Source organism: Notothenia rossii, assembly GCF_949606895.1.
Source record: "Notothenia rossii genome assembly, chromosome: 5".
In the NCBI taxonomy this organism is placed as follows: Eukaryota; Metazoa; Chordata; class Actinopteri; order Perciformes; family Nototheniidae; genus Notothenia; species Notothenia rossii.
The window spans coordinates 76,557,648-76,575,885 of NC_136903.1; the positions used below are offsets into that span (position 1 = coordinate 76,557,648).

An 18,238-nucleotide genomic window follows, 5' to 3' on the forward strand; every position below is an offset into this window, starting at 1 on the left:
AGAGCCAGGCCAGTATGCAGCCACTTGCTGTCTCTACAATTAACAAGGAACTCAGGATGAGACAAAAATACTGCTGTATCACCTTCATCACCCAGCCAAGGTTTCTATGACACCAACAAAAAGAGAAATGTATGAACTTTGTCAAAAGGATCACTTTTGACTTGCGGTTGGTGTGAGTGGTGCTCTAAGTATGTTTCACTGCTGCTAAAATATTCAGTATGAGTAAAGTGCTTAACATTGAAATGCTTGCTTTACGGTGTAATGATGATACAGGCTGAGAAAGTAGATGCAGGTATCAGAGAGTCGTGCTCCGAAGCAATTTTACACTTTCAGATTTCAGGCCCTGCAAACCTAAGCTTGAGGTGCGAGATAGGGGCAGGAAGTACAGATTCTCATACCTGACCAATCTTATTTAAATAGGCAACAGGAGCAGGGATGTTCTGAGCTGTGGCTAGTCACTAGTCAGAAGCAGGAACATTATCTCCAGAGTAAATAATGTCCTGGAGGACCAGTAGCTACCCAAATCGCTTCTTTAAAAATAGAAAACTGCTCCAGGCTGCTATTATTAAGCCTCAGATCCAATGGGAAGTTGAACCTTTGATCTGTTTAGGGTACTGTGTATTTGCATTTTATAATGAGATCAAAGCCTGGTCCAGGGCAAACCCCCCCCCTCCCCCCTCCCCTCTTAGTGCTGTGGGCTTCAGTGAAAAAGCAGTGGGAGAGTGGATGTTTGTGAGGCAATCAACAGTAGCCCACATTCTCCTTTAGTTAATTTCCATTCCTGTACACAGGTGTTGAAGTGAAGAAGTAAAAAAGAAAAAAAATGTGCCAGTAGCAACAATCTCCTCTACAGTTAAAGTTCAAGAGCAAACATTTCAAACATTTCTAAACTGGTTGAGAATTGCTCCAGATTTTCTTTGGCATTCTTCACCTCGAAGAAATGCAGAGGGGAATTGACACACTTTGCCTGGAGAGAGCCCATAAGGAGCCGCGAGAAGGTTTGAGATGAGGGTCAATGTTTCAGAGTGTATGTGGAGGCTCTACTCAATACTGTTCCTGACCACTTTTTCAAACAGAAAATATCCCAGAAAAGAAATGGCACACAGTCACTCCTTCTGCGGCTGAGGTGAGCAGAGCCTCATGTTTTCTGACGGCTGATCAGAGGGGGGGGGCAGGGAGAAGGACTTCTTACAGTCTGTTTGCTTTAATTACCCCTCCAGTATCAAAGTATTTCTGTAGCAAAACATGAGCTTAAATATTGTTGAAAATTGAGATACAGTGCATTTAAACGCAGCAAGAATTAAAGGCAATAGTTACATTTTTTGAAAACTACGAATTATTTTAGCATCGACCACTATTAGACAACGAATATTCTGTTAACGGTGACTTTGTGACTGATCTTGAAGTCACCATATTATCTTTAAATTATGAATTCACTATATGACTTTTAAATACAGTTAAAATACCATTAAAAAAATTATTTATTTATTATTTAAAAAAAGCTTTCACACATTTTCGGGTTATTTTCTTCTGAGTTTCATAGCAAATTAATATCACATACAAATACTCATTTGATGTGTAAAAAGTTTAATATGCCGCTCTTAACATTGATGAGAAGAACTACTTTTTTACTATCTTTGGAGCGCATAAGATGATTTGGCCACATTTGAATTGACTGATTTAATGTTTTCAACCAATAATTAAAATGCATGTCATAACTTGACACTGGTTCCCCGTCATGTTAGGATGCACCGGAGACATCAGCATCTACACTTACTGTAATTAAATCTTTAGCTTTGGATGTATAGTGCAGCTAGTCATTTAGCCTACTGCTCATCATGATGCATGCACGCAAGGGCTGACAAGGGGAATACCCCCTCCCCTGCAGCTTCTTGAAGCCACGCGTCTGCAAATGACTTAAGAAGCAATTGCCCCACAAACAGTTGTAGCGAAAGTAAGAGACCGCCGATTGTCCTTTAATGACACGCAATACAGTATCGGTGAAGAGAAGAATTTCAAAAGGTGTGACAGCAGACTGGACAGAAATAACTCAGCTCTTGTTGTCCATTCATTTGATTACTAATCATCATTTACTAAAAAGGTTTAGTAATGAATTCCAACTATGCTCTTTGGAATTCTGAAATAATGAAACTGACCTAATGTAAAACATCTTTAAAAACGTTCTTCTGACCTCGACTGAATGGGACTGAGCGATAGATATGAATTATAAATCAGGAAGACACAGAAGTAGTACTCTGCAATCTACACATGCAGCAAGCAGAACCCTATACTCTTCTAGGAAATATGCGTTTAGGAATCCTAGTATATAAAACATCCTTAAGGAATCTGGCAGATATTCAATAAGCCGCACTTGCCATTCACCCTACAGTATACAAGCTGAAACGCACAAAAGACTGCTTGGACTTAGCTGCCAAATACGAATCAAGAGTACCTCAGAGAGCTGGAGAGGGTGTTACGAAAATCCCCGCCTAATTGCTTGCTCGTAAATGCCGAGCACATACTCCGCACTCTCCAAGGCAGCGTTCACACTTTTTGACCTTGATGAATTATCTGTTTTTATTGACAGCACTTATTGATATTTCTTAAAAGCACCGGCTAATGGAGTTCTATTGAGATTATTAAATGAGCTGCTGGTACTGGGATTAGCCCGGTCTCATCTCGCCAGCACAGCCTGCATTATCATACAGAACAGACGCATGCGTGTGTCGAGTCCCAAATTCCAGCGACTGACATCTCCGGGGAACAGAGGAGCGATGACTACATCCGACCTACATTCACCCCACCCAGGCATGCTCGCTTCCAACTAATTATAAACGTGCACACTCAGTCACACTATAGGTGGAATCATACCATAGTAATGTCACAGTGCAGGGAAACATGACTCCCGCATGCACGTTGCATGATTATACTGTTTAAATGATGTGATCCCTTTTTGCAAAGACGCATTTGTGAGGGATTTCAAGTCAAAAACAACTCAAGAGTGACCTCCTGGAGTTTGGGGAGGGACACTTTCCTCATGCTTTTGCACAGACTTGGATGAAAATATCATTTGTGTAATGGGGTTGTGAAAATTCTCCAAGCGTAGAAACATTAGGAACTAACCTCAGGCTGCTGGAGCTCGCTCAAACGCCCCAGGTATGGAAACAGCACTATTGGATTTCATTCAAGACTTACGCAATAAAACTATTTTATAAATAGTCGATACACATTGTTTCAGTTGTTAAGAAAAAAACAATGACATGGAAAACACCCCATTAACAAGAACTGAGAAATATGTGACGCAGGCTCTAGCGTTTGAGCTCATCGTCAAACCGCATTTCAGAGTTTCCTGTACTGAGCATCCTGGTTAACGTGATGTGGTTTTTTACACGAGAGGTATTTCTACAGTTGCAGCCCACAATAAGGCCAAAATCTCTAGATCTATGCAAACCTTTACTAAACTAGAAAGTACTTGAAGGCGGCGTAATCTCAACCAATGCTGACAATCTATAACTTGTTCTTACACCCCATGGCGTAATTCCAGTCATGTCAAATCTACATTAGTACCTACAGTTAATGGAAACACTTTCCACTTCCACATTTCATATTTCTGTAGGTGTTACCTCTGTGGGTACACAAAAAAAATTGCTTCAAACAGCATGCTTTCTTAGTTCCAAATTAAACCAGACACTTTCAAAAATCCTGAAAATAGAGATTTCAGCCTCATCTAAAATGTCAAATCTTCAAAACAGTTCCTGTGATATTATAACAACCCGTTATCAATTCACACAGTGTGACATTTCCAATTCTTGAGTGCCATTTATTAAATATTTGTAGGCATTTAAGACGAGGTTTTAACAAAATAACCATTTCTTAAGTGTCTCCTGTACAAAGCAATACTGAAAGCAGCAGCTGATTTCATGTCAAAACCACACGAGACAACAAAGGAAACAAAGTCACGCGAATGGCCACACTCGTTAGCCAAGCGTAGACTAATTAATATCATGTGTCACCTTTCTGCTCCATCTACACTGGGCTGTAATGGATAGAAACAAAAGTGCAGAAGTGGCAGCAGCACTACCGGTCTGATTTGCACTGAGGACTCCCACACTGAAATGTATAAGAAGGGAACAGTATGCATTCAAGTGTCAAGTAAATGTTGCGTCTTATCTACAGTTATTTTAGTTGTGCTAGCCAGTCACACTGTTATACTTACAAGCAACAACGTCCACTTCAACCCACATACATGATGATTAACTCTCTCTCGTACAAAGAAACATTAAGAATTTAAAGCACCATAAATGATACAGATTGACCAATGAGTGCTATATGCAACCAAACCCAAAACCATAAGTGTGTGATGAAAAGTTCAATTGGATGCTAAAGAAGGTGTGTGGTGTACAAAATCAAGACAATGCCTGTGTCTCAATGCAGGGATACATGCAGAGTGACATCACATACACTGTTGTGTTTCTGACAACTTAATAAGGGTTGATAAAGGCAAAAGAGGAAACAAAAGGTTGCATAGTGAAACAATTCATTTCCTTACAAAAAGGCACTGCCACACAAGCTCAAATCAATCCATTTATAGCCACACACACACACACACACACACACACACACACACACACACACACACACACACACACACACACACACACACACACACACACACACACACACACACACACACACACACACACACACACACACACACACACACACACACACACACACACACACACACACACACACACACACACACACACACACACACACACACACACACACACACACACACACACACACACACACACACACACAATCTTGTCGCCCCAGGAAATGGGCTTCATACATCTTGTCTGACTGCAATAAAGCAGTGCCTAAGATTCTATTTCCAATAAACGTCGACTGATTGGAAAACTCATTCTAATATCAATTTCCATCTGGACCCTTTAAAAAGGCAATCAGCATAGCTTCATCTCGGTATATCATGGGCTCCTTGAGATGATGACACAGCACTGGCTCTCTCTTCTGCATAATGGCCTTCTCCTATCAAGGCATCTGCAATGAATAATACCACCCATGAATGGGCTATTTAGTCTGTGTTCGCACAGATAGAGGCCACTTCTCTGAATATTAATCCAGGGTTTTACACTTCTATGCTTCTCTCAGCGCTGCACCATTTTTCATTCCGAGAAGTAAGGCACTTAGTGTGATTTGGCGCACTCGTAGTTTCTCTTTGAGCTTTCTCAGAAGTGACAATGGTGATTACCAACGGCATCTCACTTTATTTAAAATGCCCAGCGACCACAAAACAATGATTTAAGTCAAGGAAAATCAGTCTCAACTCTTTCACAAAGGCTGTCCACAGCTTACTTCAGAAGGTAAGGCCAAAGAAGAATGTTCACGAGTAAATGTATATCCACTGTTGTAAAAACCAAAAGGATATTCGGTATTCAAAAACAATGGAATAAAACGGGTTTGACAAGAAATCAGGAAGTCTGTAAAAAGGCTGAAGCCCCACTTTAGTCGGAATGCAACCCAATTGCCCTTATTATGAAAATAAACTTCTACATCAGCTAAAAAGAAAGGCTTGTTCTCTTACCTTCCAGCCGCTGCCCGCCTCCCTGTAGTAGGGAAAGTTATCACAGATCCACTGGTAGATCTCGCTCAGTGTCATCTTCTTCTTTGGCGAGCTGTTGATGGCGAACGTGATGAGGCTGGCGTAGCTGTAGGGCGGCTTGCCGTCCTTGTGTTGCTGCACCTCCTCCTGGTCCAGCGTGGTGTTAGGATCCAGCATGGCGCTCTTCTTGCCCATGCCTGGCCCGTGGGCATTCTGGGCGTCCGCCTTGCGGATGGCCGCCTGCATGGTCAGCTGAGGAAGCCAATCCATGGAGGTCAGGCTACTCTCCAGCTCCGACGTCATGGCGACGGCAGGCTGGGCCGGAGGGGGGCGGGGAAAAGGTGGAGGTGGTGGTGGTTGCTGTTGGCGCTCGGTGACTGATGGAGAGTGGACCAGGTGCGGAATAACAAACAGAGACGAGTGACAGCTTGAGGATGAAGGCTCCCTCAGCTCATCAGCATGATGTCCTCCGTAGGTCAACTCTGGAGGAACAGGAAACAGAGAAGGCTTTATTAGTCAGCTTTTCTATCTCACAAAGGGAACAGGAGAGCATTGGAAATAACAGATTATGCATATCAATACTGCAGAAAATAAAAACAAACGCAAGCTAGGAAGCACCTCGGAACAGTTGGCCAACATCAAAAACCAAGTGTCTCTGTAAAGTATGCTTATATTCGCCGTGCAGTAGATCACAAGCCCACCACTTTCTCCACCACTTGCTGCTCTCAGAGCTGACTCATAGGGACTCCATCTGCACGGAGAGAGAGAGTAAATGCCAGGCAATTGTTTTCACAACTGCCAGCCAAATGGGGGAATGGCTCAGGAGGAATTCCGACTCTCTTGAGGGTAGTAAACCCCCTCTCTTTTCTTCCCTGTCTGCCAGCTTGCCTGCCTGCCTCCTCCCCTTCCTCCCCCAGACGGAGCCTCTGCCGTAAACAAGCCAGCCAGTGTCGTCTTGCAAAGCCGTCGTCGACCCTCAGCGTGTCGGCCGGGCTGCGCGGGCCACAACAGCCTGTCTGCCCGTCCCTCTCGGCACACTGCCCTGCCCGGCTTAAAATAGAAGGGCAGAGTAGAAAGGTCTAGAGTTACAATCGTAGGTGAACACGCGGATCTGTGGGAGAGAGAAAAAACCCAGAGCAGGATGACACTGCAATCTGGCCGAAGGAGAGAGAAAAGAGAACAGGCGGGAGAACGAGAAATCCTCAACAAGTGGGGGGATTTTTCTCTTGACTAAGCATGCTCGCACAAGTGAGTGTGTGTGTGTCAGCATGTGCGATTTTGAGTGTGCACTCTGGCTGTCACACTGGGAATAAATAGTCCTGACTGCACTCAATAGGTCAAATACCATATCTTTCAAAAATAGTATAAGGAATCCCAATTATTACTATTCAACCACTTTGACATGAATCTTAATAAATACTATACCACAGTGAGATTAGCTTTAAATGTGTTGGTCTTTTCAGGAGTATGTATTATATTTTCACACAAATATTAAAAAAAATATGTATGTTACTTCATTAGTGAGCCAAAAAGTTGGGAAGGAGTTTTGAAAAAAGCATACATTTTATGGGCATCTGCTGTCAATATGAAATGAAGCAGGAATACTGAGATATTTCTAAATTGGGCAAACTGCTTTGGCAGTCGTTTGGTCACAAGCAGTTTGTGGTTGTTCCTTCAATTGATCTCTCACAGCGGGGGGGAGCCGGTGCTCAGCAGCCAATTCAGAATCTGCCATCAGCGTGCACAGCTAGAGCCAGATGATGGAGGCTTTTTTTTCTCTTACAAATACCCAGAACTTTAAGAAGCAAAAAGCCAAATGCAGTTGGGAGAGATCATTAATGGAGTCAAGCTTTGATAATAAATACTACCTTATAATCAGTGTTGGGTTTCATCAAGAACTTTAAAGTTCCTATCCAATGTTTTTCTCTGTTAATTGCATGTACCTTTTAACCCATTGAATATCCTTTGTTAGGCAAAGTTCAGAGATGGCTGTACTTAGAACAGTAGTTAGTTACCTTGATTTCATTCTTATGCATTACGTGTTGGTATCATTATCACTGCTAGAGCCATCTAGCCCAGAACTATCGCCCAGAATGCAACTTCTAGCTCAGTTCAAAAGCTTTGAGGTTTTATCTCTATGAATACTCGTGACCTTTCAAATCTTTTGCAACTGACTGAAATCAAAGTTGTCCGCAGCGGTACTATTTCAACGAGAACAGCACAACAAATGTTTTAAAGCCAAACCTTTTGATAAGCAAAGATATACGAGTGATCGAGTTTAACTTTTAAAAAAGCCTATTTTCTATTATTTTCTATTCCTTCTTCATTTAAATGTGCAGTTTGTTCACAGGTAGGAGACCTGGATGAAAACGCCAAAGACGTTGAAGTAACTTCCCCCCCCCACTGCAGTCATGAGCCGACTGATGGATGAGCGGAGCTGCTGACTGGCTACGGACCGGTGAGTCAGCCTAATGGAGGAGAAGAGTTCCTCACCAACTAAAAGACAAACAAATCATACACAGAATATCTCCACCCTGTAACTGAAGCACAGGTGAGTCATACGCTGCTAATGACAGTGGTTTTCCCTTTTGAACGGCCGCCCATTGAAACATTAAACTCATTTCATTTTGAAGATCTTTCATTATTGTTCTGACTGTCTGTAGCACCTTTCAAAGAGCCACCATACATTATTAGTGTTCATTTTAAGAGTATTCATTAATACTAGCCATTTACATTTGATGATATGCAATAGAGCTGAAACACTAGAGATGTAACGATACCAAAAACTCACGGTATGATAATGTTGCGATAAAAACTCCACGGTACGATATTTATCGCGATATTGAAAAATAAAAAAGGGAAAAAAATGTGAATTTCTTCTTTTTTTTTACTTGAATTTTTCTTTCTTTATTAAATAATAAATCTGATTTGTACAGCATTTTAGTAGGATAGCAGTATTTTAAAGTGTCAATATAATAATCAGACCCTGCAATAGAATAAATCAAGTTTCACTTTAGTTTTTCAAGTAACTCGACTCTAACTCACTCACTCAGCATCATCAAGGTTATCTTTTAGGAATATGAGCATGTCCACATTTCCAGGTAGAAGCTGGGATGTTTGGGCGTTTACAATATCCCCTGCTGTGGAAAAAACTCTCTTGCTTGGTGCTGATACTGCTGGGACAGAGAGATAAAGCAGTGGGTAAAACTGTGCATTGTCTCTCCACCACTTCAAAAACAATACAGTTTTTGCCAAGAAGGTGAGGCTTATTGACAGGGCGAGATATAAACATACTGTTGGTCTTTGTCAACGTCTCTAGGTATGTACATGTAGCCCTGTAAATACCATGTCCTTTTGTGTTATCTGTTGTTTTATGTTCATGTTGTAACCTACTTGCTGCCATGTTGGACAGGTCTCCCTTGAAAAAGAGATCGATGATCTCAATGGGACCATCTGGTTAAATAAAGGTTTTTTAAAAATATATATATATATTATATATATTCATTTAAAAAAATCGCGGTAGATTGTGTCAGTCTCACGACGGTATTGAGACATTTATTTACCGCGATATCGCGATATTCGATATATCGTCACATCCCTATGAAACACCATATTGATCAAGAGAAAAGTCCTTGATAACCACTTTCATATTTTATGAATCCTTTCAATCATTTTCAAGAAAAAATAACAACGATGCCGACTTCCAACTATTCTTATCTGAGGATTGTCAGCGTTGATCTGTTTTGTGTTATTGCAAATCGAAAGTCTTTGGACAATCCACTGGTTTTAACACATAAGACGTTACCTAGAAACAACTCTATATAAGGTTTTCTTTAACATTTATCAACTAGATCAAAAAAGATGCAGATGAATCATAACTGAAAATAGTAATCACTTGTAGCTATGTAATACATTTCATTTCATTAGATTGAAATGGGTGCACCTGAACTGGCAGCTCAGTGTCAGGATCGGTGATCCCCCTACTGACATTCAATGCTCAGAATGAATAAGGGTATCGAAGGAGAAGTAGCAGGCAGAGCCTCGTGGTGACCACCAGAGGTGAGCTGACGGAGAGGGGGGGGGGGGGGGGGGGGATGAAAGGAGCTCCTCCCGCTACACAGAGACACATGCCATTTGACCCTCTCCGCTAATGATCCAGCTGCTACATAATCTGCAGGGCCAAGCCGGTGTCTTAATTAGAGAAACCTCAGCGGGCTGAGGCAGGAATGATGAAGCAGGGCATCACAGTCAGGCGCCCCCCCCCGCTGCCTTCATTACGCTGCCAGGCAGTGGGACAGTCAGAGCAGGAACAAGCCCCGACCTGCCACCGCCGCCGCGTCAGAGATGACTGTCGGAGTGTGTTCACCAACTGGGTCTGGGGGTGAGGCGAGGAGTACTGAGGAGGCGGGAAAAGATTAGAAGAAAAAGCCAGGGGAGATGTAGCAGTGAGGGGGGGGGGGGGGCTCAGCAATAGTCTGCATCGAGGAGGTCTGAGAGTTCAAGCGCTATTATTACGAGCCCAAGGGAACTGACTTGGGATCCCAAACACATACAGCCACTTTGATCCAGCTCTAGGAAAATGGGGTTCCATCACTGTCACCGCCAAATAAAGGAAAGGAACATTTCTTTCTCAACTTTAATTTGTTTTTAGAATGGAGAGTATTTGAGGGCTGAGAGGGAGAAAAAGATGGTCAAATGTATGCTCTATTCAACACTCAAAGTGTCTTTGTCCTCAGGGGATTAATGGCAGATTTAGTTCTGAATGGGAAATGAAAGTGTTTTTTGTAACATCTTAATTTACCAAGGTCTTGACAGGATTTATCAACGTTGCCGCTGCCAACAGAGCACCGACAGCAAACCAGTGATTGTGTTTTGTGTCTCAGATCCTAAGTCTGAAGAGGCTCAATCAAACTGACAGCTTGGTTATGAAACATGTGCCAGGCTGCGCTTTTATTCAAGAATCTCCAGTGAGACAATGAGCTGAGTAACAACCAGGGATTACTCAACACAACACAGCAGATTACGTCAACTTCATCATGTTAGGCAAGTATGTACTCGATGACAAGACAGTTACTGCGTCACTTCTGCTCCCCATCGCCACTATTGCAAAATTGATGTCTGTACTTAAGCAACTACTTAAATGTTTCAGTACCCCTTAAAATGGCTGGCCCGGGATAAAATGAATACTTAAAGTGGGATATTGCTACAATGACTTTCTTTAATAAACAATTTATATAATGAGAATAAGCAGCTACTTTATTTTAATCCTAATGCTGAAAGTATTGATGAAGTATTGATGATGCGATGAATGCAGAAACACCCCTGAATGTAAATCTTTACTCATTTCTGAATTTAGAATTCAACTTCTTACCGTTTTATTACGATTGGAAAGTACTGTCAATATTACATCAGAATGAAGCATCAACAGAGGATGTTGTGTTTTGTTATTTGTGGGTTAGGTCACTTTTTTCAATTAAAGTAACACTAGATTTGTAAAATGTTATACAAAGCTTTACAACTTGCTCTACAGTACAACCAAAACCTGGCTGATGGTCATAATACTGTTCCACTTTTCAATGATCAATTAATCTATTACGTAACTGTGGCCGTTTTCTCAATCGCGAGGATGCTTGCTTGGTAGTACATGTCTTCCGAGTCACTTCCTTCAGAAGCTAGGCAAGAATCCTTCCTGGCATTCGGAAAACGAAGAGTGGAACAGGCTAACAAGTGTGCAGGTGTGCGTCATGTGAGAGACCCCGTCTTACATTTTCCGCCACAGATTTGGGGAAATTGGTCCGTGCGCAAAGCATTGTGGGGATTTGAAGGATGCAAAGTCTACCCATGTGCAGCCTCAAAATTACCCTCAAACCAAGGACGTGGCCTCGGTGGAATTTCAATTATGCTGGAGATTGGAACAGTCCTTTGGCGGGCACTCGATGACGTAGTATCCTTGAAATATTGGCTTGGAAGCCAGTTTCCTCGCCATTGAGAAACGGCCTCTGTCTAATGTATTGTCCAGCAGTAACTCAACATAGTCAGCAGTCTTGCTAAACATAGATGCATACAGGATACAGGTGCGGCATGCAAATTGTATTGACTTTATTGAAATGCTTCAATCACTATGAGAAAGGCAGCATGAGGCTCTTTTCACCTTTCTAGGATCAGTCTGAAGTATCTGGATTAACTAAGGGTCATTTCATCAAACTAAGATAAGCTCTTAACGTGTCATCCTTACAGTCTGATGCTTTATGATAGAGTGAACATGGTTCATTTGTATTGAAACGTTAATGCATTTAAAGTGCAATGTTTTCAATTGTTTAACTGACTTCCGCCAATTAATGTTTGAATATTTTATTTCCTGTTGCAGTGTTGAGTGTGTTGCCGAGAGGACTCAGTCTGAATATGCCCGCACTATTGCTACCACAGGATTTAAGACCAAAAATATTTGTATAAGACTTGTCCTGAAGATAATGTCGCCTTTAAATATACTGCTTGGCATTTTCTAAAGAATACAGTGGGTTGGTCTAAATTGATAAATGGATTGAACCAACACTTTGATCAAAACTATGTTGTTTTGCATACGGTTTATGTGCTGTGAATCTATGAGATCCAACACATCCAAAATATCATACCTGAAAGAGTATAACAATACAAATATTAGAAACACATAAGGAACTATTTGAAACCACTGGTTTTGAGAGCCACAAAATCCACTATAATAAGATCCCTGCACTCTTGTCACATGCAATCTTTATTTTAATGAATGAAACAAACGCCTCCTGTTTCATGACATTCTGCAAAACCAGAGGGAACCGCTGACTGAAGCAGAAGTAAAAGAGGCACATTAAAGGGAAGTATGTAAAACTGAACAAGGTGAATACGACGGATTTTACTATTTAAATGACAGTCCAAGTCTCAGTCAAGAGCAAAAGGCATTCCCAGTAGTGAGCAATACTTAAAGACACAGCAACACACCCCACAGGAAGTGTTAGTCAAGGATAAGAAGCATATCCCTAACTGAAGGAGACAGGAGGCACACTAAATGTTTTCATCTGCCATTTCTGTCTCATAATGTTTGGTTGATAAACCTGACAAAATGTATTTGTACTGTGTTTGACTAAACGAACACACATGAGTTTCCCTGTGAGCTGATTGTGTTTCTGCGGGATGAAAGAAAAAAGAAAATACAAAATCAGATGCAGTGCTTAATTTGTTCCGAAATAAAATAACTATGTATATCTTACACTGCCCTGTAACTTGAATGCTTTTATTTTATACCTTTCTTATTCTTTTTGAGCTTGTTAAATGTGTTTCTTTCTTAATTTATGTAAATGCTATTTTATAATGTGTTTCTGTTGCACTTGATGTTTATGCTTTTAACATTTTGTATCTTTGTAAATCACATTACATTGCCTTAAGTTGAAATGTGGTATAGATAAACTAGCCTTTCCTTCCTTTCTCATAGTGAATAGGAAAATCGATACCTTCGTAACGGCCTGTGTGTTAAATAAGAATCAGGAAGTCAATTAGCCTAGCTTAGCATAAAGTCTAGATGTAAAAGTATTGGCATTTGTTATTATTTGGTGAGTTTGCTGTTGCATCTAAGGACAGACTTAAACAAAAATAGGCTCAATCCACAAATTCACTAAAATGCTATTAATATTTGTATACAACACTCAACTAGCCTATTTCTTTCTCTACCTAGAACACCTAGACACTTTCTTAGAATATGTTGCCTTCAAATACCTGTGCATTACTGTCATAATTTCCTTTCTGAGAAAAGAGTAGGCTAGTCAGCTCATTCTCACTCCCACCTGCACACACATGACTGTGTGTTGATAGGTACCAGACTCTCCTGCACTTATCTGCAATTTCCTCGATTAATCCCCTTCTACAGCAGACATGCATCCACCAGGGCTAGCACTCCAGCAGCATGCGTCTGCTCAGCTCCACACACACTTCCATTAAGACGTGCAACCGCCATACGCTATCCGCTACCTCAGAACAGTAGACGTGATGAATGCTGCATTAATAACAATGTCACTAGGTTTCAAACAGACCAAAATAAATATTTACACCACTGATTGTTAAATGCTGGCCAAACTTTGCTGTGTGTGTCGAGAGAGAGAGAGAGAGAGCTTATTATGACAAGAATCTTCCTGTAGTGTGATGGTAACTTGGCAAATGGGAGGAGAATCGTGAAGCGTGCTCCCTGTTATGCCTGAAGATTTGGCACATGCACTCACAACAACAACAGTGATGTAACCTGGTAACAAGCCTTTGGCATCTTTACTCTCCACCGAAACCCGGGTCATACCTTCCATATCAACGGCTTTATATCCAGCGTGGGAGAAGCCCTTGTTTTCCTAGCGATTGCAAGGGGGATAAACAGGGAGGGGTGGGAATTCGGCTCACCTGCCCTTCAGTCAAAAGGCAGACTCCTCACTTTTTCCAGCCCTGAAGGCAAAGGACTTGGAGGGTTATTTTTGAAATCTCTCAAACTAAAATAGCATGCATCTCAGTATTGTGATTGCACATGAGCTCTGTAATTATGCAGCCAACTACCCTAAGCCTCGTCTTCATTAAAAAAACAAAAAGGTAGATAACGGCAAAACCAAGGCAACAGCTCTTAATGTCAGTCTTCCTTCTCAATTAAAGTCTTAATGCTTCAGCTCAAACCACCCCCTGGAAAGAAGCATTAATAACCCAGTCCTTACTTGCATTTTTAGGATGTGTCAATTATTGCTTCAGCGCTCACGCGACTGAGAGCATTGTTCAGCTTATTGCAGCCTGAAGCATAGCCGGGCGCCAACCGGGGCCTCCTCGCCATTGACACAATGTGCAAAAACGTCTATGTTTTACAGTGCAATCTGTGTGTCAGTGTTATTAGTAGGCAATGTTGTATTAGAGTTGGCTTTTAAGATGCAGACAAGCAGACCTCTCTGCTGCGCTCTCACAAAGGAATAATGGTATACATGCTCTTTCTGCTCCCCTACTCCCTCAATCCCCCTTCGCCTGTGGTTGAACAAATCAAGTTCATAATTATTCTGCCAATCAATCGGGAGCGCAACTGTGGCTGTGGGGCGGTTAAACGCTGAGGAGAGAGAGTTGTCAACAAAGCAAAGCTAAACTGTGAGTTCGTTTAAACCCACTGAACCTTAAAAAGGCAGGAGAGACACCTTTGTCTTATTAGTCGGTGCCAAAAAAAAAGGTCTTCTAAATGTGGTGAAGAGAACATGCATACAGCTGCTACAGATATACAGAGAGATGGACGGGTAGAGGGACGGAGGATCAGAGGTCTGGGAGCTGGCAGTGGATCAACAGAGCTGCTTCAGGCTGTCTGGAGAGGACACACAGCAAGCAACAGGGTTTGTGACCCTTGACTCCAGACACAGTCAAACCAAGAGAGAAGTGTGAAGAGATCCAGCACATTTAGATAATAGAGAGATGCTCTGAGCAGTCAGACATCTTGATGTGGGTTTGGTTGCATGGACGTAGATAAAAAGGTACAGATCTAAGCAGCACACACAACAGCACATAGTCTAATATGCAGGTAAAAAAAAAAAACGTACATTACATGCCAGTAATAGAATAAGCCTTTGCAGTGAATCGGAGCAGCGATCAGGAGAGGTTGGTCTCTCTGTCTCTAACAGCTTGCCTGGGAGGTGGCTTTTGTTTTGGAGGTGGCAGGGGTGCCCTGACATCGACCATGCGAACCCAATTACCCCAGTCCCACGGCCTGGGGGCCCGCATTAACACACTCCCCCTGGGAGGTAGACTCCACGCCAGCCTGGCAGCCAGCAAGGTCCTGCTGCTGAATCACAAATAGACCACTTAGGGCTCCAGCAGGCCAAGCCTTTTGGTGAGGGCTGATCTACATCTGCATTCGCTAGATCTGTTCCAGCGTCAGTGTTACATGTCGAGCCAGTCTCTGAGCCACGCACCGAGCTGCGAGTGTCCGTTTGCCTGGGAGGAAAAAGCTGCCAATTGTCAATGGAAGAATTTATTAATTGAAAAAAGATTGATTGGTAAATATTTTTAAGAATTCATTAAATGCTAGAAAAAATCCAAGCATTCATTGGAACAGCATAATAATTGCGAGCATGCTGCTTATTTTTTCTGTGAGCGTAAACTGAATATATTTGGGTTTGAGGCTTCAGGGAAAGATGACATTTCTTAACACTATTCTATGCCACTTTAAACAATACATTGATTGTGAAAATAATTGTCAGATTGCTCGTTAATTGAAATAATCATTGGTTGCAGGCAGGCTTGTTCGCATATTTCTAATGTAATGAATGTTACAAAAGATTGTTTGGATAAATGAGAACCTCACATTTAATTGTTTACATAAACACCGTATGATGTGACTCTTAAGTATAAAACAGTATACTATTTGTTTCTCTTTTAACAATGTATCATGGTTAAATGTATCCATGTCATCTCTCTCAGAAACAACAGTGTGTGAGCCGTGTTTCGAAGTGTGACAGAGACGTGTTACGAAAGAAACCATGCTAGAATTACCCAAGCGTGATTTAAAGGAATTACCTGGGTTGGCAATGCATGTGCTACACAGAGCAGGAATCAGGTCATGCATTTCAAATGTAGACAGTGGATGAGCATTGGCAGCTCTGGAGCTAAAGGAGCTGAGGCACTGGTTACACCCAGGCAGAGCACCGCTGCTCTCAAACCCAGAAAGAACAAAGTCAAAACTACATTTAGCTTTGGTTTGGTAGATTTGTTAGATGTTCTTCTCACATAAAGACTAAAATCGTCTTCATTTAAAATGGCACTGGAGCTGGAGTTATAATTAAAACCATTTGGCTTTTTAATCAATATTCAATCTCTCAGAAATAATTAACAGCATATTAAAGAGTTTACTGCCTGACGGAGCTGGATGCCTCTACATCATTAAGCTGTTGAAACGCTGCTCTTTGACTCCGCATGTCCCATTTCCCTGGTTTACTGCGCCTCCGTACAGGCTCTTTAAAATGCTCCTGGAGTCGTACCGTACCTGCAGATCATAACACAGCCCACTGATAACACGCAGCGTGTATACTCTCCCACTCTCACTGGCTTTGAACATGTTACATATAAACACTTGGAGCTGCATGAGTGAACCTGTACGTGACAAATGGAAGCTTTAAACAGTCCGCTGAATGCAAATGTTGGACAGGAAATAGCAGCCATTTATGATCAAGGTGGTTGATTCATGGCATATTGCTGAGGGGCGGCCACCTGCCATAAATCCATGCCCTTTCCCCCTGAGCGATAATGCAGCATACATTGGAAGTTGCACAACAAACATGTGCTATTCAATATGTGCTATAGTAGAGGGATAAAAGTCACAGGTCAATAGTTTCATATTTTCTTCTGCTTTTTCTACCACGGTGTTAGCACGTATAGCTAAAACTCCTATAGTGTCTGAGGGTGTTTCTCAATCTCGAGTAAAGCTGCTCCAGAGCCACTATTTCACGCATACTACGTCATTGAGTGCCGCCGGAGTACTGTTCCAATCTCCAGCATACTTGGGATCCTACCGAGCCCGGCGTACTTCGTTTGGAGAAATTTAGAGGCTGCACATGTGTAGACTGTGCGGTCTTAAAATCCCCACAATGCTTTGCGCACGGACCAATTTCCCCAAATCTGTAGCGGAAAATGTAAGGCGCCGGCAGGGCCTCTCATATGACGCTCACCTGCACACTTGCTCGCCTGTTCCACTCTTAGTTTTCCGAATGCCAGGAAGTATTCTTGCCTCGCTTCTGAAGCAAGACGCTCGGAAGACATGTGCTACCAAGCAAGCGTACTCAAGATTGAGAAACACCCCCAGACTCAATCCCCCCGTCAAGCACATAATGTGCAGGTAAATAACATACACACCTTTTCACACATGCATTGCCATACTAAAATGATCTAGACATTAACTGGACAAGCTTTATGTGAGAACGAAAATGTATTTTGGACCTCTCATACTCACACCCAGATATATAGCACTTAGTCCACTTAATGTTTGATTGAGCAATGTATAAACAGAAGCACTCACTGTTGAGAGGAAGTGGGCATATTGATGACACATTTGAGGGTAAAGAAGAAGGGTCTCTTTACAAAAAAAACATAGCAAAATTGTTGAACTGAGAGACAACTTGAATCTGGAATTAATGTAAGTAAAAAGTGAAATCGTAACACAAATTCAAGGAACAGCAAGAGATTTGGTTGATGATGATGACCAAACCATGAACCGGCTACACATACATCTCGTCTGGCCTACAGCACGATGTACCCATGGGCCACCCCTCGTATCATTAAGACTCACTCTCAGTATTCCCAGTAGGGGATAATGCTTCTGACCAAGGCAGTCTCTTGTTGTGCGCTACATGTGGAAATGTAAACTCCGGACAATGTGCTGGCCTAAATCTTGGTACGTTCACGTTGCATGGTAAAACGGCTATATGTGGAGAGTCACGTGATCAATAATCTGCGTAATGATGAAAATGTATCTTATACCTGAAAGACAGTTTAAGCAGTGTGGCAGAATACAGCACAGAACTCCAATCAGCTGTTGAATTTAACTGGTGCTCTCGTACGTCACCAGGAATTGTCTGTGTTTATACA

At 42.0% G+C, this 18,238-nt stretch overlaps 1 protein-coding gene across 3 annotated transcripts in view; it reads right to left on the reverse strand.

Moving 5' to 3' along the window:
• foxj3 (forkhead box J3) overlaps positions 1-18,238 on the reverse strand; it is a 71,356-nt gene that overhangs the window by 38,285 nt on the left and 14,833 nt on the right. The window contains exons 1-2 of one of the 3 annotated variants that reach the window (XM_079685761.1): positions 6,245-6,801; positions 5,609-6,108 (exon numbers count right to left, since the gene is read on the reverse strand). In XM_079685761.1, coding sequence (XP_079541887.1) covers positions 5,609-5,929 — 321 coding nt within the window. In that variant the 5' untranslated portion in view covers positions 5,930-6,108; positions 6,245-6,801. Of the gene's footprint in view, positions 1-5,608; positions 6,109-6,244; positions 6,802-18,238 lie in introns of those variants that run through there. The other 2 variants (XM_079685760.1, XM_079685762.1) reach the window with 2 other exon arrangements.